The 25,155-nt window shown below is 46.7% G+C and overlaps 1 protein-coding gene across 6 annotated transcripts in view; it reads left to right on the top strand.

Moving 5' to 3' along the window:
• KIAA0513 (KIAA0513 ortholog) overlaps window positions 1-25,155 on the top strand; it is a 57,138-nt gene that overhangs the window by 14,222 nt on the left and 17,761 nt on the right. For 2 of the 6 annotated variants that reach the window (XM_087419844.1, XM_087419845.1), the window contains exons 2-4: window positions 12,503-13,652; window positions 13,895-14,135; window positions 23,979-24,481. In XM_087419844.1, coding sequence (XP_087275970.1) covers window positions 24,153-24,481 — 329 coding nt within the window. In that variant the 5' untranslated portion in view covers window positions 12,503-13,652; window positions 13,895-14,135; window positions 23,979-24,152. Of the gene's footprint in view, window positions 1-4,488; window positions 10,233-10,487; window positions 10,597-12,502; window positions 13,653-13,894; window positions 14,136-23,280; window positions 23,499-23,978; window positions 24,482-25,155 lie in introns of those variants that run through there. The other 4 variants (XM_087419847.1, XM_014792653.2, XM_087419843.1 and 1 more) reach the window with 3 other exon arrangements.

Here is a 25,155-nt window from a genome sequence, read left to right as displayed (position 1 = left end):
GCATGTGCCTTTGATATCATGTGGTAAGAAGGGCACTTTACCTGTGGGCTTCCTCCCCAAAACCCATACCCCAGTCTAACCATGAGAAAAATACCAGGCAAATCTCAGTTGAGGCACATTCTACGAAATGCCTGAACAATACTTCCCAAAATCATCAAGGTTATCAAAAACAAGGAACGTCTGAGAAACTGTCAGAGCCAAGAGGAGTCTAAGGAGACGTGATGACTAAATGTAATGTGGGATCCTGGAACAGGAAAAGGGCATCAGGGGAAAATGGAGGAAATATGCATAAAGCACAGACTTCAGTTAATGAGAACGGATGAATATTGGTTCATGAATATGGATCAATATTGGTGACAGATATGCCTGATTAATATAAGATGTTAACAATAGGGGGAACTTGATTTGAGCTGTATGAGAATTCTGTACTATCTTTGTAACTTTTCTGTAAATCTAAAACTATTCTAAAATTAAAAGGCTTACTGAAAAAAAAAACCTGCCAAACCATTTTGCATTTCCACCAGCAACATATTAGAGGTCCAGTTGCTCAGCATTCTCGTCAACACTTGGTATTATCAATATTTTTTATTTTAGCCATTTAACAAGTGTGTAGTTGTAGCTCATCGTGGTTTTAGTTTGCCTTTTCCCAGTGGCTGATGATGTTGAACATCTTTTCAGGTACTTACTTACCGTCCATATCGTCTTTGGTGAAGCGTCTCTTCTCGTTCCCATGGTTGAGTTGGCTTCCTTGTTTTCTTAGTGTTATGTTTTGAGAGTTCTTTCTGTATTCTGGATACCAGTCCATTGTTGGACGTGTGATTTGCAAATATTTTCCCCAGTCTATAACTTGTCTTTTCATTCTCTTGACAATTTTTCACAGAGCAGAAGTTTTTAATTTTTATGAAGGCCAGTATATCAACTTTTTCTTTTAGGGATAGTGCTTTCAGTGTCATGCATGACAACTTTTTGCCTTGTTTTATGCTAAAAGTTTTCTAGTTTTATGTTGTACATTTGGTATGTGATCCATTTGAGTTAATTTTTGCATAAGGTATGAGGGTTAGGTCAAGTTTGTTTCATCTGTTTATTTGCCCGTGGATGTCCAATTGTTTCAACACCATTTGTTGTTGAAATGACTATTATTGCACCATTGAATTGCTTTTGGATCTTTGTCAAAAATCCATTGACCATACTTGTGTGGGGCTATATCTGGATTCTGTTCTGTTTCGTTGATCTGTGTGTCTGTCACCCACCTATATCACAATGTCTTGATTACCAAAGCTATTATAGTAAGTCTTAAAATCAGAAAGTTTGATTCCTCCAACTCTGTTCTTCTCTTTCAAAATTGTTTTAGCTATTCTAGTTTCTTTGTCTTCCCATATAAATTTTAGAAGAAGCTTATTTATATCTATTAAAAAGTCCTACTAGGGGGCCGGCCTGGTGGCCTAGTGGTTAAGCTCGGTGGCCCAGGGTTCAGTTCCTGGGCGCAACCTACACCACTCGTCAGCAGCCGTGCTGCAGCGGCAACCCACATACAGAATAGTGAATGATTGGCAACAGATGTTAGCTCAGGGCCAATCTTCCTCAAAGCAAAAAGAGGAAGATTGGCAACGGATATTAGCTCAGGGCAAATCTTCCTCAGCAAAAAAAAAAAAAAAAAAAAGTCCTGCTGGGCTAGGAATTGCGTGAAATCTGTAGATCAATTCAGAGAGAATTGACATCTTTACTGTATCCAGTCTTCCAGTCCTCAGGCATGGTATGTATCTCCTTTATTAAGTCTCCTTTGTTTCTTTCATCACTGTTTTGGAGTCTTCAGCATACAAATACTGTACACATTTTGTTAGATTTATGCCAAAGTGTTCACTTTTTCAAGTTATTGTAAATGCTATTCAGTTTTTAACTTCATTTTCCAGATGTTCATTGCTAGTGTATAGAAATGTAATTGAATTTTGTGTTAACTTTGTGTCTTGCAACCTTGCTAAAGTCACCTGTTCTAGGGATTTTTTTAAAAAGATTCCTTGGGATTATGTACTTAGACAGTATGGCATCTGTGAATAGAGACAGGTTTATTTTCTCCTCTCCAGTATTTTTCCCAGTGCCTTTTAATATCTTCTCTGGCCTTATTGCACTGAGTGGGACTTCCAGTACTGAGCTGAATAGAGTGGTGAGAGCGATGTCTTCACCTTGTTCCCAGTCGCATGGGGAAGGCGTTCAGTCTTTCACCATCAGATAAGATGTTAAATACAGAGTTTATATAGATGCTCTCCATGGGGTTGAGGAAGTTCCTTCTATTCCTAGTGTGCTGAGAACTTCTATCACGAATGGGGGTGAATTTTGGCAAATGCTTTCTGTTGTAGCTGCATCAGTTGTATGATCATATGGTTTTCTTCTTTATTTTATTTTTTTGGTGAGGAAGATCAGCCCTGTCCTAACAACTGCCAGTCCTCCTCTTTTTGCTGAGGAAGATTGGCCCTGGGCTAACATCCGTGCCCATCTTCCTTTACTTTATATGGGACCCCGCCACAGCATGGCCTGACAAGCGGTGCGTCGGTGCACCCCCAGGATCCGAACCGGTGAACCCCGGGCCGCCGCAGCAGAGTGCGTGCACTCAACCGCTGCGCCACCAGGCAGGCCCCTGGTTTTTCTCCTTTAGACTGTCAGTACAGTGGATCACATTGTTTGGTTTTTGCATCACACTCCCAGGAGAAACTCCACTTGGTCATGGTGTATTATTCTTTTTCTGTGTTGCTGTCTTTGATTTTCTGATATTTAAGATTTTTGCATCCATGTTCATGAAAGATATTGGCTTGTTGTTTTCTTGTACTGTCTTTTTCTGATTTGGGACAGAGTAATACTTGCCTCCTAAAATGAATTGAAAAATGTTACCTCCTGTCGAATTTTCAACAAGAGATTGTGTAGAATTGGTATTATTTCTGTTTTAAATGTTTGGTAGAATTTGCCGGTGAAACCATCTGGGTCTGGAGATTTCCTTTTTTGGAAGGTTTTAAACTATCAATTTAATTTCTTTAATAGTCATAGGACTATTTAGGTTATCCATTTCATCTTGGGTGAGTTTAGGTAGTTTGTGATTTTCAAGGAATTGGTCCATTTCATCTCACTTGTCGGCTTTATGTGTATAGAGTTATCTCTAGTTTGCCCTGATCATCCTTTTAATGTCTACAGGATCTCTAGTGATAACCCCCTCTTATATTCCTGATATTGTCTATTCGTGTCTTCTCTCTTTTTTCGTTGCTCTATCTGGCTAGAAGTTTATCAAGTTTAATAGTCTTCTCAAAGAAGAAGTTTTGGTTTTATTGGTTTCCTCTATTGCTTCTCTTTTTCAGCCTGATTGATTTTTGCTCTTATATTTGTTATTCCTTCCTTCTGCTTATTTTGGATTATTTTGCTCTTATTCTTCTAATTTTAAGGTGGAAGCTTAAATTATTGATTTGAGCCCTCTCTTCTTTTCTAATGTAAGTATTTCATGCCATAAATATCTCTCTGAGCACTGGTGTAGCTGCCTCTCACAGGTTCTGATATGTTGTGTTTTCATTTTCATTCGGTTCAGTGTGTTTTCTGGTTTTCCTTGAGACTTTCCTTTTGACCAATGGATCATGTAGAAGTGTGTTGTTTAATTTCCAAATGTTTGGAGATTTTCCGGTTATGCTTCTGTTATTGATTTCTAGTCTAATTCCATTATGGTCAGAGAATGTATTTTGTGTGATTTCAATTGTTTTAAAATTTCTAAGGTTTGTGTTACAGCCCACGATATGGACTGTCTTGGTGAATAGTCCATGTGAGCTTGAAAAGAATGTTTATTCTGCCGTCATTTGGTGGAATGTTGTATAAATGTCAATTAGATCCAGTTGGTAGAGTATTGATTTGCTCTTCTGCATCCTTGCTGATTTTATCTCTTAGGTCTGCAGATTACGAAGACAGGAGTTTTAAAGTCTCCAACTATAATTGTGGATTTGTCTCTTTCTCCTTTCAGTTTTGTCAATTTTTACTTCATGTATTTTGAAACTCTCTTGTTGAGTACCTGCATATTTAGGATTGTTATATCTTCTTGATGAGTTGGCACTTTTATCATTATGTAATGTTCCTGTTTATCCCTGGTAATCTTCTTAGCTCTGATATATACTTTGTTTGATAGTAATATAGCCCTTCCAGCTTTCTTTTGATTAGTATTTGCATGATATATCTTTTTTCTATCCTTTTATTGTTAATCTAACTATATGACTATATTTGTTGTTGTTTTTTTTTTTGTGAGGAAGATCAGCCCTCGGCTAACATCTGTGCTAATCCTCCTCTTTCTGCTGAGGAAGACCGGCTCTGAGCTAACATCTATTGCTAATCCTCCTCATTTTTTTCCCCAAAGCCCCAGTAGATAGTTGTATGTCATAGCTGCACATCCTCTAGTTGCTGTATGTGGGATGCGGCCTCAGCATGGCCGGAGAAGCGGTGTGTCGGTGCGCGCCCGGGATCCGAACCCGGGCCACCAGTAGCAGAGTGCACGCACTTAACTGCTAAGCCATGGGGCCGGCCCTATATGACTATATTTGAAGTGAGTTTTTTATAGACAACTTATAGTTAGGTCATGTTTTTTTATCCATTCTGATCATCTCTGTCATTTAATTGGTGTGTTTACATAATTTACATCTCATATCATTATTAATATGTTTGGATTTAGGTCTGTCATTCTATTTTTTTGTTTTCTGTTTGTTCCCTCTGTTTTTCTTTCCTCTGTGTCCCTTTTCCTGTATTCCTCAGGGTTATTTGAATGTATTTTAGCATTCCATTTTATCTATTGTTTTTTAATTTATATGTAGGTTTTGTTTTTGTTTTGTTTTTTAGTATTTGCTAGGGATTACAATATACACACTTAAACTTTTGACAGTCTACTTAGAATCAATATTTTACCACTTCAAGTGGAAAGTAGAAACCACCGCCATATAGGTCCCTTTATTCTCTCCCCTTTATGTTGTAGTTTTCATGTGTTTTACATCTAATTAGATTGGAAATCTCATCAGCCAATATTGTAATTTTTGCTTTCAACTGTCACACATTTTAAAGGACTCAAGAGGAGGAGACTAGTTTATTATGTTTACCCAGATTTTTTCCTTTTCTTTTCATTTCCTTCACTCCTGACCTTCCATTTTTTCCTTCTGGTATTATCTCCTTTCTGTCTGAAGGAGTTTCGTTATAACTTCCTGTGGAGCAGTCTATTGGCAGCAAATTCTCTTGAGAATATTTTCACTTCACCTTCCTTTCTGAAGGATATTTTTGCTGGATGTAGAATTCTAGACTGGCCGTTCTTTTCTTTTGCACTTAAAAGTGTTGTTTCACTCCCTTCCGGCTGCCGCAGTTTTTGTTGAGAAATCTAGAGTGGCTTGAATCCTCATTGCCCGATTAGTAATGCATCGTTTTTCTCTGGTTGCTTTCAAGATTTGCCCTTTGTCTTTAGTTGTAAGCAGTTTCATTGTGATGAGTGTGGGTGTGGATTTCTTTGGAGTTACCCTTTTTTGTATTCACTGAGCTTTTCAAATCTGTAGGTTTATGTCCTTTGCCAATTTGGGGAGATTTAGTCATTGTTTCTTCAAATTTTTTGCACTGCCTTCTTTCTCCTCTCCTTCTGAGACTCTAATGACACAAGTGTTAGATCCTTTAGTATTGTCCCATAGACCCCCAAGGCTCATTTTTTAAAAACCTTTTTTGTCTCTGTTGTTCAGATTAGATAATTTTTATTGATCTGTCTTCATGCTCACTCACCCTTTCCTTTGTTGTATTTATTCAACTATTGAGCCTATCCAGTGGTTTTAAAATTTCAGTTATTTTATTTTTTTAGTCCTAAAATTTCCATTAGATTCTTCTTTATATCTTCTATTTCTTTGCCAAGACTTTCTACCTTTCCCTTCATTTCCAGAATGTTCCCCCTTACTTCTTGGAGTATTTTTTATAATAACTGCTTTCAAGTCTTAGCTAATTCCAACAGCTGTGTCATCTTGGTGCTGGCATCTATTGATTACCTTTTCCCGTGCGAGTTGAGGATTTTCCTGGTTCTTTGTATGTTGGGTAATTTTGGATTGATCCTGAATATTTTGAATATTACATTATGAGACTCAACCAATTTGAGTTTGGGTTCTAAGTCCCTACCAGCCTTTGGTGGGTTTCAGTATCAGAGCCTTTGCCATGCTCTTCAGTTCTGCCCATCTGTGCCACTCCTTGGCCAGTGTGGGACTTGGCCAGTGGTCTGTCCTGAACTTCAGAGTCTGTGGTGTGCTGTTTAGAATTATATCTACATGTATTCAATTCAGGGCTGAGCCCAGGAGCTCATAAACAGCTTTATGGGGTTGTTTTCCTGAGCTCCTCCCTGTCTGCAATCTTCCTAGTACTTTCCAGTTCCCAGGGCCTCCTCTCTTTGGTCCTTCAGCTGGAAGACAGGGGCTTTATTTCTCCTGCTCTGTTACACTCTTCCTGTGACTTAGCTCACGTCTGTGACTTAGCAAGAGGAGGACTGAGAGAAAAATCCAATGGGTTTTAACCCTCTTCGGACCACAGCTCCTGCAAGTGGAAAGGAAGGTTTCCTCCCTCAGAGTTTTAGGCATCTGCGGACCCCCTGTGCTGCTGCTGTGATGGCTGCTGCGGAATTGCCGGGGGCCTGGGGCATGACAGAGCTGAGAGGACAGAGGCATGAAGAAAGGAAAAATCTTGGGATTTGACCCACTCTCTGAGAATTAGGTGACTCCTTTCCTGCTCCACAAGCCAGGACTAGCTTGCTTCTCTTGGAGCTCTGCTGTCTACACTGATCCCCACTTCTGGGTATTGGGTTGTATTCAGTCCAGGCTGGGGATCCTGGAGGGGGGAGATGGCAGATTCACCACCAGCTTGGTGGTGCTTCAAATTCTGGTCATCTTCCCCCATCTACCTGCTGCTGTTTACCTTCAGAGACCTCAAAAGGGCTGCTCTGTTTACTCTTTCTAGGTTTTGTAGCCACATTCAGTGGGTGAGACAGGGTGGGCTGTGCCCCCTCCATCTTGCTCAGAACCATAAGGAAGCCAGAAGACGTGTGCTTTAGAGGCATTCAACAAAGAAATCTGGATTAAACAAAGAAATGAGGAAGTCAGGATGTGTTGGTGTAGGAAAATTGTGGTTTGTATGGGGAAAGAGGAACGTAAAAGTTGAAGGATTAGGTAGCTATTAACAGAAATATCTGATATGCAGGCTCACAGAAAGAACTTATGAAACCCTCTCCCTTGACGTTTCCTTATTCCTGTCTTTACATATCTGCCCTTGCAGAGTGAGAAGGGAGTTCCTCAGCACCCGCTCGGGCTGCCAGGTGGAATGAATGGTGTGACTGTAAGCAAATGACCTTTATTCCTCTCCACCAGGAATGTTAGGAAAGTGTACATGGAGAAGTGGAGAAAGACTTCTCTGAGAGTAGCGAGCCGGTAATCTAGGATAGGGAGTGTTTGTATCCAGGTCGTCACCAGTGCGTCTGGACTCCTGCTGCAGCATCTGATCTGGGCTTGATAAAGAAGTTAATCTCTTAAAGCAGATCTCTCTCTCACTCACTCACTCACTCAAATAAAGCAAAGCCTTTATTGCAAGAACGACTCTTGCTTCGCTAAAAGACTTTCTGAATGAGTGGACTGTTGACACCGGTAACTTTCTCTCCCTGAATTTCCATCGACACACGTTGGCACTGATGAAAACAAAGACTGCCTGGAAACTGTAAAGCAGAACTTTGAAGGGGCCAGCTTCTCCAGGGGCTCTGGTGTGATCTTTCCATGGCCCTGTTGATTCCTACCCTGAACATTTTTCAAATGCTTAATATTAATATCATTTAAAATTTGTATGATACTTTGGCCATTTGATAATTGTTTTTGCTTTATTGGCTCCTTTGAGCCTAATAGCCACGGTATAGGGCAGCCAGGCTAGCTGTGGCCTTGTCCATATTATTTTTACATTGTTGTAAACTGGAAGAGTATAATTTTACATCTTGATTTTTCATTTTTCATTTCATTTTCATTGCACATAAGCATTTTCATGATGCGGTGTTGTCATTATTGCTCTCTATAATATTTCAATGAAGTGCCAGAATTAATGTAACAGAATTTACGTAATTTTCTTATGGTTGAGCATTTAGGTTATTTTCACTTTTTTGCTGTTACAAATAAGGCTGCATGTAGGTTTTTTGGCCATCTTTTAGGTTATTTCCTTGGGGTAGGTTAAATAAATAGACTCTCAAGATACTGTTAAACATGTTTCAACATTAGGGAGGATTTCAGGAGACCGCAAATGACTTAAAGAAAACACCAGCCTAACACAAGAACAATTTTCAGATTTCTTCATGTTGAAGAGCAGGTTTTGGATGTGCCAAGAGATTTAACCAGAAGGAGGTGGGTAGCGTATATAAGGAAATGAAGAAAGCATTAGCAAACACAGAGTGTGTGTGTGCATGCGCGTGCACGCAGGAGAGAGAAAGAGACAATCAGAGACAGACAGAGATGAGGCCGGCCTGATTAAAGCAGAACTCCTGTCTTGAAGAAACCAACCACCAAATGCTTATGTGAGGTTGGTTTGGAATAGTGGCAGCGTCCCCACTGGAGAGCTGTGGCCGTTGGAGAGCCTCGTGGGCAGCCTTGACCAGCTCCAGATTGCAGAATGCCTTGACCACCAGCTGAGATGACGATGTCGTGGCTAAGTGGTGACGGACACTAGCGGTCTTTAAGCAGAGGGCTTACTGCAGCCTGCCAGGTGGTCCCGGCGGTGTCCAGGAGGATTTGCCCAGAGCCTTTTCTCCCACAGAGACCCAGATGTCCAGTGTGCACAGCTCTTTGCTTTGGCCCTTCACTGGGCCAGTGGGAGCAAAGCCCAAGCCCAAAGAGAATGGATGTTTGCTCAGTTCCTTCCCTAACCTCCCTGGGGTTCTTTGGAAGAGGACCAAGTCCCAGATCTTTTAGGGAGCCTCTCCCAGTCCAATAATTAAAGTGTGGCTGTCTCCATACCAGAGGGTGGGGCAATATGCATTTATTTTGCCCAGTTACCCAAAAGGATGGAAGGCCAAGTCAGTCTATGTCCAAATTGAATCCAGCTGTCCCTGTATTGTCAGCCGAGTCCTTTTATTAAAGAGGTGCAGCTGCTCTCCCAGGGAGGGACATGCCTTGCAGTAAATTCTAACATTTGGTTTTAGTGGAACCAACTCCATTGCTAGTGAAAATTAATGGAAAAAACCTGTCACCACATTCCTCCTTGTCGCCTTAAACTAGAGGGCTCACCAATTCACTGAGGAATTACCTGCGATGAATTAAACATGAGGAAAGTGCAAAATGCATATCCAAAAGCTTATGTGAGGTGTCTTTGAGTTGGGATTTAGGATAACTTTGGAAAAACTAAGGAATTTCAGACTTAGACTCTGGGGAGTGTTGATTTGTAATCACAGTGTTCCTTTTCCTTCTTCCCTGATCCACGTGGGGCTAATTGAACTCCTGGACCCTTCTGTTTTCTGGCAACATGGTGAGTTGGGATTTGTTCTGGAGCCTTCTGCACTGTTGCTGAATCAAGGGAGGCAGAATCTGTAGATTGCGTGCTCCATGAGGCGGGGACTTTGCCTCCTCCCTGGCTCTATGCGCAGCACCTAGCACAGCACCCGGCCCGCCAGAGTGGTTCTGAAAATGACCCAGCAAAGTCACAGTTTTGTTAGGACGTCTTTCTGGAGAACTTACCCCATCTTAGTCCCACACTGCGCTGGGGAACCAGCAGATGGTCCCTTATCTCTCTTTCCCTTGAACTGTGAGCGCTTTAGACGTTTCCTTCTTCCTGGAGGTCGTAAAATAGGTCGTTATCTTCGGATATTACCATTATCACAGCGCAGTGGAGAAAAACCTGCACCAAGTGTCATAAGATGTTATCTCAGAATGGGAATGGCATGAAACCCTCCAGGTCCAGCGGCCTCTCCCGCTAATAACCTGCTAACAGGCAGAGGACCACCTTCCACTTCTGGCTACCCCACAAAGGAGACTCTGCAGGGACGTTCTGTGGTGGGGGCTGCTGCCTCCCGGGACTCCACTGTCAGGCTCAGTTCTTCCCAGGGAGCCACACAGAACACGCTGACCCCTCGGTCACGTGGCCGCTGCTCACCGAGTTGAAGACCGTGGTCTTGTCTCCCAAGTCGCTAACCCCCACGGCACACGTCCTCGACTTTCTCACCGTTGCTCATGTGACACAGCTATCAGGTGGGCGTTTGTTTTCATTTTTATTTTTTTGGATGCTCTCCAGATTCTCAATAGCTCTCGTTTTTCCTTTCCTTTTTTAAAAAGTCTTACAAGCATTTATTAAATTAAATGCCTCTGCAAGTTTATTATTTTTCCAAAACGGTGGGTTCTAATGGGTTGCTTTGGACTTAACAACTGAGGAGAACAATGCCTGTGGGTTTCTGGACATGTTTACTCAGTATCACTGCCGTAAGAGAGTTGATCGTTTCTTTCAAGGTGTGGGATTGGACGGAATGTTCTAGGAGCAGCCTGACCAGCAGAAGCAGAGTTGAGTGAAACCATCATTTCTGTTTTGGATCACGTACTTTTGTCAGTGCAGCTGAAGGTCAGTTTAGAGTTTGTTGTTGTTAGCGTCAAACACCTTGACTCATAGCCGTGTACCGTCAGCTAGTGAACTGCCTCTCAGTATTGGACGTGTGTGACTTTGGGTCAAAATGTCAGACTCTCCCACAGGTAATTTGTGGGTTATTCCATAACCTGTAAAGGGCGTTAAGGGCAGAACCCATGTTGTCATCCCCTTTTGCTCCCACATCATTCCTGACACACGGAAGGCCCTCAGCAAACGCCTAGCGAATGAATGAATTTCCTATGAAGAGGCGTCTTTTATTTATTTTTCCAGTTTTATGACATACATAATGATTTGATAACTGTATGTATTGCAAAACGATTGCCACACTAAGTTTAGTTAGCATACATCACCTCACATAGTTACAAGTGTTTTTTTTCTTGTGATGAAAACTTTTAAGATCTACTTTCTTAGCAACTTTCAAATATACGATACAGTATTGGTAACTATAGTCACCATGCTGCACATTACATCCCCAGGACTTATTCATCTTGAAACTGGAAGTTTGTGGGGCTGGCCCCGTGGCTTAGCAGTTGAGTGCTCGCGCTCCAATGCTGGCGGCCTGGGTTCGGATCCCGGGCGCGCACCGACGCACCGCTTCTCCAGCCATGCTGAGGCCGCGTCCCACATACAGCAACTAGAAGGATGTGCAACTATGACATACAACTATCTACTGGGGCTTTGGGGGAAAAATAAATAAATAAAATTATTAAAAAAAAAAGAAACTGGAAGTTTGTACCTTTTCACCACCTTCACTCATTTCCCCCACCCCCTGCCTCGGGCAAACACAAATTTGATCTCTTTCTATGAGTTTGCTTTTTTTAGATTCCACATATAAGTGAGATCATACAGTATTTGTCTTTCTCTGACTTATTTCGCTTAGCGTAATGCCCTCAGGGTTCGTTCATGTTGTCGCAAATGGCAGGCTTTCCTTCTTTTTTATGGCCGAATAATATTCCTCTGTGTGTGTGTGTGTGTGTGTGTGTGTGTGTGTGTGTGTGTGTGTGTGTGGGTACCACATTTTCTTTATCTCTTCATTCTTCAGTAGACAGTTTGTTTCCATGTCTTGGCTGCCATAAATAATGCTGCAATGAACATGGGGGTGCATATAGCTGTTCAAGATAGTGTTTTCATGTTCTTTGGGTAAATACCCAGAAGTGGAATTGCTGGATTGTATGGTAGTTCTATTTTTAATTTTTTGAGAAACCTCCGTACTGTTCTCCAAAGTGGCTGCAGGTAATTTTCATTCCCACCAACAGTACACAGGGTTCCCTCTTCTCCACATCCTCACCAAAACTTGTTAGCTGTTGTCTTTTTCATAATAGCCATCCTAACAGGTGTGAGGTGATACCTCATTGTGGGTTTAAAGAGGCGTCTTTTAGACTCAGCCCATCACTGAAGTCTGCCAGAATCTTTCTGGGTCCTGATTGTGTCATTCCCTGAGTTAACCGTCCCTCTGGCTTTATGTCCCCTACATTCTCATGTTATATATTCAACATGTTATTTGCATTCAGATCTGAGTAGTTAGTGAAGGTGTAGGATAGAGCCTGGACTGGAGTCCTCACCTGTTAGTGATGGAGACATCTTTCCAAGTTGACTCTGGGTAAGGTGGCTCAATCACCATATTTCATCAAATTTAAGACTTCATCAGTTGTAGGATTTGTCGTTATTTTATGCACTATGAAGAAAGATTAAACACTGCCGTTTAAACTGTCACACAATGCTTTCTTAGCCCTTAGAATTTTTACTCTGTCCTTATTGAAAGAACTCCTTTGGAATTACTTAGATGTGGATTATACCAAGTATCACTTTTGTCCATAATGAAGGGGAAAGTATAAGCACGATAAACTCGTTAAGTACTTCTAAAACTTTTTCACCTTCACAGGCCCGTTCTTCTGAAGTTGTCTCAGAGCCTCAAGTCCATGGGCTTCTGTGGAATCTCATCCTCTCTGCTATCAAGATGCGCTTTACAGATGTGCCCTCTGTTTCCGTTTGGGGAGGAGGGGAGTCCTGGGGAGGGACAGAGGGGGCTGGTCATGTTCTACTCCCTGAGGTGAGTGGTGGTTACACGGGGGTGTTCACTTTGTGGGGATTTGCTGAGCGATATCATGATAGTTTATACACTTTTTGAATTTGTTTTTTAATTGCTTTAAAAAAAAAAAAAGAGGATCTCTCTTGTCTCCAGACAGTGACAACTGTATCAATGATAGGCCTGGCTGGGAGCAATGATAAGACACATCTGATCTCAGAGATCTTAAAATGCAAAAAAACACAAAAAAGTGCATTTTAGGATAATGAAATACAGTATTTATAAATCCACCTGATGACACGATGTTCAGGCCACATTTTCCCATCTTGTCCTCAAAGCGGTAATGATTCGTCAGGTACTTGCTGAAACCCAGCGCACTGCTTCCCCAGCAGCCCCTTGGTCTCCGAGTCGATAGGAAACACACACGGCTCCAGAGCCTGGTTCACATAGATTCTGACCTCGGTCCTTGCTCTGCCCTTTCTCGCGCTCACCGAGCGTCGGTAGTGCCTCCAGACGTTCCCCGCCGTGGCTGTCTCCTCGACTGTTGCAGAGGCGGCGTCTTCCCCTTTGAAATGAGGTCTGCACCTGCCCTTCCCTCACCTCTCTCTCCCTACCTTGTCTTCGCTTCCTCAGAGATGAGGGATCTGATGCAGAGACTTCCCCTGTGAGGCCGTGAGTTGTGATTCGTCACTGCCACAGCCACCTGGCAGTTCCAGTCTCCCTAACCAGCGTGGGCTCTCACCCCAGAAGTGGTGCCTTGTGCAGGGCTCTGGGGTGCCCCTGTGCCCGCTTTTCTGAGGACAGTGCCTCCTGCTCTTCCCACACCCGCCACTGCCCCTTCTTGCACTTCTCTAGTCTTACCCCCAGCCCTGCAGCTTAGCCCCTCTCTGCCCTCTAAGTGGTTCTGCACGTCACATGTGCTTCTGGTTCATGATCCCCAAATCTGTTTCTGGCCTGGACTCTCCTGGGAGCTACAGCCATCCAGCTTCACCTGTCCGCATACCAGGTATGTCCCCGCTCAGGGGAGCTGGGGTTGTGTTGCAATGGATGGCATGAGGGTCCGTGGTTGGGATCTAGGATCCTGAACATGGATCCCGAATGCCAGAGGTGCCCCTTCCCCTCCCCAAACCTCTCGCCCTGTGCTCCTGCTGATCAGTGACCTGTTAGAAAAGCCCATCCCTAGGAGGCTCTTTCTCGATACTTGCACCTCAGAGATCTTTTGAATGCCTGAGAAGTCCCTGGTTTCAGGTTTAGGACAAGATGGTAATGAAGTTACTCCCAAGGCCACAGTGCAGTGGTAGCCCATTACGTTCCACAAACCAAAGAGAGACGCACGCCGTTGCACAGCCCACCCCATGGAAATGTCAGGGCTCTCTTGACGTGGATTGCTCTCCGAGGATGCCTCCCTTCCCACCTCTACTTGGCAGAAACTGCCCAGCCTTCTGAGACGTAACTCAGGCAGTCTTCCCTGGGAACCTCTTGCCATTGGGTGAGTTCTCGCCTCTTCTGAGCCACCGTCTCCCCCAGCCCTTGTGTCCTGTCGGGTATTGGCGCCCTCCAGCAGTCACATGATTACTTACGTACTTGTCTTTTGCTCTCTACTAGGTGTGCACTTTCAAAGATTGGGTCTAGAAATTACTTTTCCTTGCGTAGTACTTTGTGCACAGCACCTGCACAGAAAACACGTTGTTAGTGTTTCAGTTGAATCGCTGAATGAGTTTTCTTTGCCTCCTGGGTTCTGTTGGAAGCCCATCGAGGTCAGGAATCATGTGGTCTCCTCTTGTGGAGCCCCGCAGAGTGGCTTATGAACTTTCTTGACTGAAGGATCAGCTGGTGACCCTGTAGCTTCTTCCCCTTTCAGTTATAAATCCTAGGGCAGCGGGGCCTTTTTCTGACGGTCCTTCAGCTGCTTTCTCCCTTCCTGGAGCACCTCCGGCAGTGGGAGGAAGTGTGTGGCGGTGATTAGGAGGGTCTGGCTGGAGGGCAGGCCGGCTGACTTTGCAGAGTAATGCAGGGGTGGAGGAAGCAGCCTGTGGCTGGTGGAGAGCACCCTTGAATGCTGACCTGTGAGTTAACAACAACACACGTTCACTGAGCTATTCACACGTGCCTGCGCTGTCCCAGCCTGAGGACCCGCAGTGAAGAAAACAGACGAGGCTGCCCATCTGCACTAATGGGCTTCTTTGATTCCACTAGCCTGTAAGTTGCCCTAGATCTGTGTTGACTGGGCATGAATCTATGTCTGAACAGCTGCCTGCACATACATCTAAAAGGATATCAGTGACGTTTCTTTTTATTTGACACGTATTCGTTCATTGGAACAACTATTGCTTCATAGCCCCAAACAGCCAAAAATCTCTTTCTGGTTCCCAAGCGAAGTCAGTTATCACCCAGCCGGAAAGTGAGGAGAGGATTTATTTGGCAGGAGCATTAGGGCTGAGCTGTTGAGCCCGTGGCAGGGGCAGATGAAAGTCCCTGCCGTGGTCTGGGAGTGTGAGGCGTTCTGAGCAGCAGGAGGCATGTTGTTACGAGCCTCGGCTAGTGGCTGCGGTCTGGCTGGGGCACTGGGCACAGAGTTGTGCAGCGGGGCTCCGAGGGCTTCCTCACAGCCCGCCCAGGCCAGCCCACTGGGGTCCTTGTCCCTCTCTGCCTTGTGACTGCGGAGGGCAGGGGCACTGGGGAGCGTTGAGTGTGTTGGACAAACACAGAAGAGCAGCAGGAAGAGCCGCTGGGCTGTGAGGCCAGTCGTTTGTGCCGGGCTGCGGGGCCGGGGGCGTGGAGGTAGTTCCCACACCCCGTATTCCGAGACTGCTAGGGCAGAGAGGCTGCGCAGGGCAGGTGAGGAGGGTCCACAGCAGTCTCTCCTTACAGGGTGATTGCGTGTAGCCGCGCGCTGAGGTTTCTCTCCCTCCTCCTCTCCTACCCTGCAGCCATTTCAGTGAGACCGCTCATTGTTATGTCACTGAAGAGCTGAACACAGACAGCTAAGAGTGACCTAAAATTGATCGAGGTCGTGTGTCAGGACAGCCCCGGAGACCAGGGATCTCTAATTCCTACAGCCAGACCCAGACCGCTGTTGACCCTCTGTCAGTCAGTTTGAAATAAAACGCTCTTCAGGGGATGGAGGAGACTATTCAGCGGGGTCACCTGCGTGTTTGTAGATGTCACAAGAGGGTAGCCACTAGCTGGGTGCAAACAGACCTTCAGATTTCTCTCCGCATTGAAATGGTAAAAAATGTTTGCCTGTTGATGCACAAATGGAGCTGACATGTTGTTGACGTGGTGGGATCAGGGGGTTGTCCTCCTATTTCCAGACCTTTCTCCAACGATACGTTTATAATAAAGGGAAATGACAACTAAATGACCTCCGCGAGCTAGACGGAGTGCCGGGGAGAATCCATTCAACAGGGATCAATGGGAAGTCCCACATCAGGTTCAAAGCTGCAGTGGCAGAGAAGGGATTTGTTGGGCATGGGCCCCCCTGGGCCTTCTTTCTAGGCCAGAGCATCCCCAACTTTCACGGCACCATAGTGTCTCAGTCATTTTTTCTGGCATCCCCATGCTAAAACAATCTCTGATAGTCCAAACAACTTAATCGGTATTTACGTCCTAACAACATCCCAGCTGTTGGTATTAGGTTCCTATGGCTGCTTCAACAAATTACCACGAGCTCAGTGGCTTAAAACAACACACATTTACTACTCAGTCTGGAGGTCAGAAGTTCAAAGTCAGTCTCACTGGGCTGACGTCAAGGTGTGGGCAAGACTGCTTCCTTCTGGAGGCCCCAGAGGAGAATCTTATTCCCTGGCCTTTTCCACCTTCTAGAGATGCCTGCATTCCTTAGCTTGTGGCCCCTTCCTCCACCTTCAAAGCCAGCATCATAGCATTGTCCCATCTTCTTCTCTGACTCTGACCCTCCCACATCCCCCTTATAAGGACCCTTGTGATTATGTTGGGCCCACCCAGATAATCCGCAATCATCCCCCATCTCTAGGCCCTGAACATAATCACATCTGCAAAGTCCCTTTTGCCATGTAAGGAAACATATTCGTAGGTTCTGGGGATTAGGATGTGGACATCTTTGGGGGATGACTATTCAGCATACCACACCATTTGAAGAAATTTTTTTGTTTTGTTCTTAAACACAGTTACTTACTAATGGGATGTGTGCGCCTGGGGGTTCAGCAAAACTTCCAATCCTTGAAGTCAGATTAGACGTGACCACTCTGCTTTCTTGTTCCTCTTTGATTTTTGTGCAATACTTGCTTTTTATCAGGGTAAACTGCTGAAAATCCAGCTTTGCAGAGATATGTCATCAAAAGGAATATAGCGTGATCTGATAGGAATATAGCATGATCTGATGGTGAAACTGAACTACTTCGAACTAGTCGTGTGCTTTGTGTTCAGCAGGTGTCAAGTTTTGCTGTGTTTCCCTCAAAAAATTGAAATATCCTGCGGCACCCCTGCGACTTTGCTCAGGTGTCTGGGGTGCCCTGCACCAGCGTGGGAACCGTGACTTTAGGTTAAAAGCATGCCTGCTCGGCTCCTTGGGCTGTGCCTCATGGTGAGGACTGGAGGCTCCCCCTTGGCCAGGCTGTCTCCTCTAGTCCTGGGCAGCATCCAGCTAAGAAGATGCCATCAGACCCAAAGTCTGTTTCTGTCTGAGCCCTGGCCCCATTCCTGAATGGGCTAAGGGTCATCAGCCTCCTTAGCTGGTCACACTGACCCTTCCCTTCTGTCACAGGTCATGCGGAGTCAGGCACTTCAGACACCCTGTGGCCACAACTGCAGAGGAAGGAAAGACTTACTTTTCTTGGGTTCTATGGGCATGTTTTCTGAATGAATTTACTGAGAAGCCAGAGAGGACATTCAACTGACCAGTGACTGTTAGTCAAAGAAGGCTGCATGAAAGAAGCCGGGTGCCCACGTCCAGGGAGTGAACCATCCTTCGACGGTTGAACCCAGTGTTAACATGAGTCCAGTGACTGGGGGGGGAGAGTTATTAACACTCTGCTTCCCACCTAAGACCCTCACCTTCTCTCTGTTTGGACAAAACCTTTGCTTGGGAGCATATGGGGCTGCAAGTCTTATGAATTGGAGTCTCAGGGTAGAGGGTCTTTTAGGATAGTGACCCTCATTTCATCTCTGTGTGTGTGTGCAGTTCTGCTTCACCATCTTCACTGGCCCTCCACCACGTGTAGGCCAAGCAAGGTCGATTTTCTACGGGGAGGTTTGCTCACTGCCTCACATGAGGCCCCAGCGGTTGACGTTCAAGTTGTGGTTGGAGAAAGATAAAAATATGGAGGTTTGGGCCGGCCCCGTGGCTTAGCGGTTAAGTGCGCACGCTCCGCTACTGGCGGCCCGGGTTCGGATCCCGGGCGCGCACCGACTCACCGCTTCTCCGGCCGTGCTGAGGCCGCATCCCACATACAGCAACTGGAAGATGTACAACTATCTACTGGGGCTTTGGGGGGGTGGGAAGGAGGAGGATTGGCAATAGATGTTAGCTCAGAGCCGGTCTTCCTGAGCAAAAAAAAAAGAGGAGGATTAGCATGGATGTTAGCTCAGGGCTCACAAAAGAATATGGAGGTCTGCAAGGGACCTTTGACCCCACGGATTAGGGAAAACAAAAATTCAGATTCATATTTTCAAATATAGGAAACCAGTACAGATTTAAATGATTTTCCCAGTCTGAGTAGAGCTGGTACTCCAGGAAGGAGGCTGGGTTTTCTTTTTCTTTTTTTTTTTTTTTGTGTGGAAGGTCGGCCCTGAGCTAACATCTGCCAATCCTCCTCTTTTTTGCTGAGGAAGATTGGCCCTGGGCTAACATCCGTGCCTATCTTCCTCTACTTTATATGGGACGCCGCCACAGCATGGCTTAACAAGCGGTGTGTCGGTGCATGCCGGGATCTGAACCGGCGAACCCCGGGCCACCACAGTGGAGCGCGCGCACTTAACTGCTTGTGCCACCGGGCCGGCCCCAGTGGCTGGGTTTTCTTTGGCTGGTCATCAGGCACAGTCCTCAAACCAGATGCCTTAGAAGCTGAAGGTGGCGGGGAGTCCTGGTCCCCCAGAGACACAGCTGACCTCATGGGTCCCAGTGTCCTCGTCTGCAGAATGAACCTGCCCTTCCTAGTGCAGCGCCCTGTACTTAAACAGAGTGAATGGGTCTGACTTCTGAATTTGGTGTAGGCAGTGTTTGACCTTAGAGTTGAAAAGAAGGTGCAGATATAAAACCCACTGAGTATATATTGCCCCAGTACAGGCTTTGGGCAAGCTGATTGGGCAATACCATCACAGCCTTAGTAATGAGTGGACCTCTGACCCACAGTTCCTCTTCAGGACATGTGTCCTTAGGAGAGCATCAGACAGGTAGCTGTGGGGCAACATGGTGATCAAGGGCACGGGCTTTGCAGGCCACCCGTGTTTGGGTTCTGTGCCCCGTCACTTCCTAGCTGTGTGTGGTGTGGTGGTCCCGCTTCACCTCTCTGAGCCTTGACTTAGTGATGCTGTGAGGTGAGAGCCAAGCTAGATGGATGTGAACGTGAGCCAGCGTGCGCTCTGTGTGCTGTTCAGGCGAGGGTTTGCAGTCTCTTCTTTTTGTGGGAGGAGCAGCAGGTTGGATGGCTCTTGGGGACACTAAATTGGAGCTGCCTGAGGTCAATGACAAGGGGCAGAGTTACAGAAAGTTCCGGATTCTCCCCCAGGGAACCTCATCTGATTGCTCAAGGCCCACTTGCTAGAGAAGTCCTAACTCGGGTTGCTCTGGGGCGTTGGGGAAATCAGAGTTTGAGCAAAGCCCCATGGGGATGTGGCAGCAGCCACAGGAGGCAATCTCCTTCCGAGTTCCTTCTGCAGCTGGGGCTGCCATGGCGGGAAAAGGCTGGGGGGAAGCAGCGGCGGGGAGCAGGTGGTGGCAGGAGGTCAGGAAACCTCCGCCAGAATGTGACTGCCACGGCCTGCCTCCACTGGCCCTCTTGCTTGTGTCCTGTTCTCTATTCGGCTGCCTGTGCTCAGGGTCCTCCTGGCCACCCATCGCCCTTAGAACACAGTACAGGCTCCCGCTGTGATGGACAAGCCCTCCCTGTACGTCTTACCTGGCCCCACCTGGTCCACCTCTTCCTCATGAGCAGCCGCCTCCGCCGCAGCCGCCTCCGCCTCATCCGCCTCCCTGGTTCCTGAACTTTCCCAAGTCATTGCTGCCTAGGGCCTCTGTGCAGGCTGTTCCCTCTAACTAGACAGCTCTACTCTGCTTAGAAGACCCTTGAGTCTTCTCATGGCTGGTCCTCTTTCCTTCTGTCTCAGCTCAGATATCCGCCTCCCTGACCACCAGTCCAAAGAAGCCCCCTCTCGGTGCTCAGGGATGTCACCCTGAGACCGTCTCTGCAGCACTCAGTGCCCCTGAAGTTCTTGTTTGGGTTTTTATTTTATTAACTGTCTCTTACCCTCGCCCTGCCCTCCAGCACACATGCACACACACAGATGCTCCGTATGGTTTTATTCATGGTAGCTGCTCAGTAAACATTCGTTGAATGATTGGGTGGGCAAGGCTGTCAGAAGTTATAGGTTGACCTAGAATTCTAGCCTAATTTGGCTGGTAGAAACTTCTGCCATAGGGCCTAGGAAGTGAATTGTGAAAGTGCAGTTGTGGGAAGGTTCTGCTTCAAGTCTGTAGACAAGCACTTTTAATATCTGTGCTCTCGAGTTAAAACCTGAGTCTCCGAGTCTGTGGACCTGAAGTGGATCAGGGAGCCTCTGTATGTGTAGAACAGAGCCAAGGGATTGGCGTACAATCCATAGATGTGTTTTCTTCGGCCCACAAGTGTTTTGCAGTAAATTTAAATTAGTTGCCAGTGTTGAGGAATTGGAAGATTTCGCATAGAGGATGTCAGCATTCTTTGGAAAGCTCTTTAGATCTCAGACCACTGGGCCCATGATCCTGAGTGGCAGCACCTGGCTGGCCCTGAGTGGGGACGGCACAGTCGGTCCACACTGGGCCCACTCCCCTGTGTTCTCCGGCTGGTAGAACACTGGTGGTCGTGTGAGGTGTGTGATCCTGGTTGTTCACAGTGACCGTCACCTTGGCCTGCACGGAGGCCTGTAATTACGTTTCCTTCCTGGGGGAAGAAGGCGGGGTTGCTTCCAAGGCCCTTACCACAGATGCCGCTTCACCCTGGCATCTTAGCTCCATGAATGGGCTTGGCACCCCTGCCTTCTCTCGAGGGGTGAGGTCCCTGGGCTGAGGGGGCCAGGGGGCAGCGGTGTGTGTGACAGCGTGCTGCCCTGCACGGGGCCCCAGGCCTAGGGCTTCTGCTTCCTCCCCTACAGGCCTCTCACTTTGTGCCTGTTGCTGTCACTCTGTCCCCTCCTTCCTGAGCCCACGGAGCAGGCTTCTGGGAAAGGATGACTCATGGCTCCCAGAATCTCCAATCTAGGAAGGCACTGGGAGAGCTTCTCGCTAGCTCCGAGGGCCCTCAGGCTGGACCAGAAATAGCTGTGGTAATTCGGTCTTATCTGCACCCCTCACGCTGCGGGCCTTCTGTGCTGGTGAAGAGACGCAGGTCCTTGGGACCACTAGACATGTTTCAAGACACAGTGACTTGTTTTCTTTTCCCTCTGAACTCTTATTTATTGCATACCCCATTGTTATGATAAAGAACAAAATAAAAAGGGGAAATTACCTGAGTGCCAGCACTATAATGTACTTCTCTCTCCTTTCCAGTCGTTTTTCATGTGTGTACATAATTGTAATTATAGTAAAATTGAAATCCATTCACTTCAGTATTCCCAGCGCCCCGAACAGAGGATGGCACGCAGTAGGATTCGGTAGATATTTGTTGACTGTAGAGTATTTTGTTTATTTAACCATAAAGTGAATGTCATTCACTGATGTTCTAATTATTTTCTAATTCATCATACACTGATTACTATTGAATCAAATTGTTAGAATTTGTTTGCTGTTTTACAATATTTAGATTTTTCCCCCAATTTATCAGGTTTAGAAATACTGTTGCAGTGAGCATTTTTCTCCACATAACTGTTTTTGAGGGTTTTGAATTATTTTCTTAGGATAAATTCCAAGCATTTGAATTCCTGGATCAGAGGAGAGAAAAATAGGAATTATAGAAATTGCTTTCTAAAGTCTTACTTATCCCTAATGCCAGGATTATTTGAGAATATTAGTTTTACCATAACCTCATTAGCATTTGGATTATAATTTTTACATTTTTGCTAATTTAGTGGTATAAGACAGTAGCTAACTGTTTTAATTTGCCTTTATGTGTGGTTATTAGTATGGGTTGAAGAGTTGTCTAAGCATTTAATAATAGTATTTCCTCTTACGTGCCTTGCCTATTCTAGTAGCCTGTATAGCTATTAGAATATAGATGTTTCAGTTGGATTTGGGTGAATTTGTCGTATAGGTATGATTGGCTCGATTTTCCTATCCCAGTGACTGCAAACATTTTCCTAGTGTGTGGTTTTCCATTTTTAATATCAGGTGTGTTATTATAGGTGTGACTTTCTGTTCTCTGGAGAGTCTGAGAACGTGGTTGCTGGAAGGACCTTAGAGATCTAACCCGACCTCAACGTCTCAGACGGGGACACCGGCCGGAGAGCAGAGGCCACAGCTCACAGCCACAGCTGGCACCCCAACCACTGCTCCTTAATCTCGAGCTCTCTGAGCTGTAGCCTGCTGCTCTCCTGGCCCAGAAAGTTCTTTTGAGCTGAGGTTTATGCTTTTTTGTACCAAGGCAAGCTTTGTAGGTGTAGGACTGACTCTACTGAAGGGGTGCCGCTGCCACTCCAATGACATGGAGCCCGCCATCCCACCTTTCTGGCTCAGGGCGTTTAAAAATATCCTGGGCTCGGCAGTTGGGAGGAACCCATAGTCGATTTGTGAACGTTAAGCTCTAAACAGTCAGTGCAGTTTTGATGTTGGATCACCCTCAGAAGGTGCATTAGTTCCACAATATCGGCAGCCACCTGTCTGCCAGGTGTTGTGCTTGATCTTGGGGGTCTGTAGAGGGTGATGAGAGAAGCGTGGCCCAGTGCTCTGGCCTGGAGGAGCTGATGCGTCAAGAGGGCTTTTACTGCCTGCTTAGCCATTTGCTGCTCGTCACTGGGGAGGGAGGGTCCCAGAACTGGTGGTGACTCCTGAACTGGCCGTCAGGAGACCTGGTTTAGAAGCAAAGATTCAGATCCCAGCTCTGCCACTGTGTAGCCTACATCGTCGACCCCCTGACTCGTAGATCGTGTTCACGGTCAGGTCTGTTCATCCATTCGGCAAGTATGCAGTGAACAGTTATTTAGTCACGACTCTGCACTAAGTGCTCAAATTGCTACAGAGGTGGCTAAGGCAGGTCCGCCCTCCAGGGGATTAATTTTAGTGGGATAAACAGAAATACTAATATCTACCTGTCAAACAAGCAGAATTATAAATGAATGTAAATAAAATGCCGCAGGCCCACCAAGGAATCAGTAAGTAGTTTTAAATAGGGTGGAGGGAAGCTTCTCAGAAGAGGTGGTGCTCAGCCAGGCCATAAGGGACAGATGGAATTCTGGGTGGGGATGAGGAAGGAAGAAGGAATGCAGGGAGAGGGGGAGGACCGCCCAGCTACGGAGCAGAAGGAACTGACACCCGAAGACGAATGCCATCGTCCGGGGTGGCTGGAGAGCAGAGACGAGCAGAAAGGAGAGGCTGGGTCCAGACAGCAAATGCCACTTAGAAACCATCAGAGAGTTTGAGAGGGATGAGAAGGGTCGTGTGTGTGACAGCCTGGGGAAGTTCTGGGTCTTGAGTGGAAGAATGCTAAGAAAGGAGCCCAGGAAGGGAGAGATGCGAGCTCAGGAGGTGAGGGGCCCGTGTACTTGGCGTAGACGGCTTTTCCCGTCTTCAGTAGCAGCTGGTCCCAGTGACGGGGAGCGGGCAGGTGTGTCTCTGGTGATTTTCCACTTCCAGCCCGGACTCAGCCTTTTCACTATTGGCCTCCACCTGGTTGGCCGGAGTGGGGAGAGGGCCAGCAGATGCAGTGCCCTTGACGTCTGTTTGTTTAGTTTGGAGAAATCCTAATTGTTGTTGTTTGTTTGTTCATTTATTTAGCAAATATTTACTGAGCGCCTGCCGCGTGCCAGGTGTTTAACCGTAAAGTGGACGGGAGGAAAGTGACATCAGTGTAGAGGCGTCCCAGACTCTGGAAATTTGGAGCCTATTCTCTTTACAGGGAATTTGTGACCTAACTCATTCATTAATGGATTCCTGGTGCTGAATTCCCCTTATGCAAGGAGTAGCTCTCAGGGTGACAACGTTTATGTGTCTGTGCTTGCATTCCAGATGCCTTAGTGCCACGTGAGCTGCCCCAGGGGACTTGTTCTTGGTGGCCAGCAGCTCTCAAGCAACTCACATGTCCTTGGCGGGCTCCATCTTGGCCTCGGGCTCCCGCTGACACATCGGAGAAGCCCATCCACCGGCCTCCCCGCCTGGCGTCCTCCTCGGCAGACCTGAGCCATGGAGGCCCCCGAGGTCCCCGTGGGCTCGCTGATTGACTTCGAGACTGAGCCATCTGCCTCCTCGCCCCTGGAGGTGCTGCCTCCCAAGCTGCAGGATGGGGACAGCTCCCAGGGCGACGGCGCATCCGAGAGTGAGACCACGGAGTCAGCGGACAGCGAGAACGACATGGGCGAGTCGCCCTCACACCCTTCCTGGGACCAGTACCGCCGTTCCTCCTCCGATGAGTCCTTCTCTTCCAGCCAGAGCACCGAGTCGGCCAAGGACGAGGAGACCCTGGAGCTCAGGGAGTTCATGCACAGCTACGTGGAGAAGATCTTCTCCGGAGGGTAAGCCCTGGGCCAGCTCTCTGCTCTGCTCTCTGTACCTTAGGGGGCGTCACCTGGGGCCAAGGCTTCCCTTCCCCCACCAGCCAGTGATTGGCCACCTCGGAGGTTCTCGTCCCTTCCCGGCTGCAGCTAGAATCACGTGGGGAATTCTCACCACTTCTTCCCTCCCCCTGCTGCTCCGACCACCCCACCCACACTCTCACCTCATCCTTGCTAAAGCCAAGGACACTAGTTTTGCTTCCCCAGTATCTGAGTGCTTTCAGATTAGCTGCTCGTTGGCATTCCATGTCAGGGGTCATACTTGGCTAAGGGGCTGCAGTTATTAGCTGACATTAAATTTAGGGACAATAGAAGGCAGGAAGGTTTCAGTTACCCGTACTCCTTGGGATGCTCATGGGCAGCTGAGCTTAGGCCGCTGCTGGGGTGGGGACCCTTCCTCGCACCTCTTTCTGGCTGTTCTTTTGTGGTTCTGGAAGGAATAAATCAGGGGCATTGAGAGGTGGAGCAGCAGGAAGCGGAAGTTGGAGTTAGAACGTAGACTGAGGAGCAGGGAGTCTGTGCACAGGCCTCTGGCTACCCCACCTTCAGGTCTTAATATCTCAGCTGGGGAAGGGGAAGCGCACAAACCCAGTTCCTGGGTTTCAGGTGTCGACTGTTGATCTCGCATCATTCTC

This window comes from Ceratotherium simum, chromosome 30, assembly GCF_057802395.1.
Source record: "Ceratotherium simum simum isolate JZ-2026a chromosome 30, ASM5780239v1, whole genome shotgun sequence".
In the NCBI taxonomy this organism is placed as follows: Eukaryota; Metazoa; Chordata; class Mammalia; order Perissodactyla; family Rhinocerotidae; genus Ceratotherium; species Ceratotherium simum.
Note: the sequence above shows the minus strand (reverse complement) of the source record. Positions and strands in the feature narration are given on the sequence as shown.